The following is a 2,147-nucleotide window of genomic DNA, read 5'->3' as shown; positions in this document are numbered from 1 at the left end:
ATCACCATCATAGGGATGTATCACCATCATGAGGATGCATCACCATCATAGGGATGTATCACCATCATGGGGACGCATCACCAGCATGGGAATGCATCACCATCATGGGGACGCATCACCATCATAGGGATGTATCACCATCATAGGGACGCATCACCATCATGAGGATGCATCACCATCATAGGGATGTATCACCATCATGGGGACGCATCACCAGCATGGGAATGCATCACCATCATAGGGATGTATCACCATCATGAGGATGCATCACCATCATAGGGATGTATCACCATCATGGGGACGCATCACCAGCATGGGAATGCATCACCATCATAGGGATGTATCACCATCATGAGGATGCATCACCATCATAGGGATGTATCACCATCATGGGGACGCATCACCAGCATGGGAATGCATCACCATCATGGGGATGTATCACCATCATGGGGATGTATCATCATCATGGGGACACATCACCATCATGGGGACGCATCACCAGCATGGGAATGCATCACCATCATGCATCACCATCATGGGGACACATCTAAAATAATCTTCCTCATTCACCGTTTCCAGGTTGGCAGGGAAACGGCTACAGCTGTCAAGATGTGGATGAATGTTTGACCAACAATGGCGGCTGCTCCTCTGCTCCAATGGTTCAGTGCCTGAATACTATGGGCTCCTTCCACTGTGGGTCCTGCCCTCCAGGTATGTTGCAGTGGTAGATCTATATAGATGTACAGATAAATGACCATGGATGGCAGACAGGACCTCTATGACCCATCATTACTGAATGTCATTATTTTGAAAAAAAGACATGAACCGTGATGTTTTCTTTGCTCAGGCTATGAGGGGGATGGGAGAACTTGCACCCAGGCTAATATCTGCTCTTCCAACAATGGAGGATGTCATCCTTTAGCCACCTGCACATCCACCACAGGTGAAATCTCTGATTCTAGGACAGTCTTTGTCATTTAACCTGGCTGCAGAGAGAAAACAGAAAGACATCCAGCATCAGTCCAACGCCTCATGGAATAAATCAGCAGGTTTTTTAGATGACTGATTAAGCATAGAGCAAAGTTAACCAGAGTTCTCTGTTCTGCTCCTAAACATGTACCAGGTTCATCCTTCCCTACATGCACATGCCCAGAAGGCTACACCGGCAATGGCTATGGTCCCAGCGGCTGCACTCACATCAGCAACATCTGTCAGACTAACAACCCCTGTGTGAACGGACAGTGTACGGTAAGACTGCAGCACAGACACCTGTTCTTCCCTCTGACACCACCAAGGCTTTAAGCTCACTGATAACTGATAGTTATGCTGCCATCTGCTGGCCTGAAGACCCATTGCAAGTTTTATTTTATAGAAACAGCTCAAATATAAATCCAGTATAATTCAGGAACTCATGTGGATCCATTAGAGGTTCAAAGCCGAGAAACAAACAATGTCTGATTACTTACAAATGACAGGATTTGATTAATTTAATTAGTGGGTTCCTCTCACCTGGACTCCACTAGGAAATTTATAAGCTTTATAAAAGCCAGCCTCTTAAATGAAATATTACAGCAAATAAACAACAGGACACTTTTAAAGTGAGGTTTGAAATTCTATCTTCATACAGTTTTGGGTATTTAAACATTCATTTGTACAAACATGAATAAATATCGTCATGCAAGTTAACAGAGAAATCACAAAGCTGCTGCCTTAATACTTTGCTCTCTGCTGCAATTGCCTAATCTCTTTCACAGAGAGAACTCCTAAAGGTCACACAGACCTTCATAGCACCTCAGGAGGCTAACATGTTACCTTCAAATGTTTGGGACAATGTCTGCTTCCTGGATGGATGGGCTCCATGAGAAGGACAAGGGTTGGGTCAGGGTTTGACCAGGTAGATCGATGAACGGGGTCCCTTAGAAGGACAAGGGTTTGGTCAGGGTCAGAGTTAGACCATGCAGCTCGATGGACGGGGTCCCTGAGAAGGACAAGGGTTTGGTCATGGTCAGGGTTATACCATGCAGCTCGATGAACGGGGTCCCTGAGAAGGACAAGGGTTGGGTCAGAGTTAGACCATGCAGCTCGATGAACGGGGTCCCTGAGAAGGACAAGGGTTGGGTCAGAGTTAGACCATGCAGCTCGATGAA

The 2,147-nt window shown here is 46.0% G+C and overlaps 1 protein-coding gene across 1 annotated transcript in view; it reads left to right on the top strand.

The window, feature by feature from the left end:
- Window positions 1-2,147, top strand: part of LOC107080929 (cubilin-like) — a 23,285-nt gene that overhangs the window by 16,711 nt on the left and 4,427 nt on the right. The window contains exons 4-6 of the mRNA XM_015369143.1: window positions 580-711; window positions 848-943; window positions 1,124-1,248. Coding sequence (XP_015224629.1) covers window positions 580-711; window positions 848-943; window positions 1,124-1,248 — 353 coding nt within the window. The remainder of the gene's footprint in view (window positions 1-579; window positions 712-847; window positions 944-1,123; window positions 1,249-2,147) is intronic.

The sequence above is a fragment of the Cyprinodon variegatus genome, unplaced genomic scaffold, assembly GCF_000732505.1.
Source record: "Cyprinodon variegatus isolate N-32 unplaced genomic scaffold, C_variegatus-1.0 Scaffold2517, whole genome shotgun sequence".
Lineage (NCBI taxonomy): Eukaryota > Metazoa > Chordata > Actinopteri > Cyprinodontiformes > Cyprinodontidae > Cyprinodon > Cyprinodon variegatus.
The sequence above is the reverse complement of the archived record's forward strand: the minus strand, read 5'-3'. Positions and strand labels throughout refer to the sequence as shown.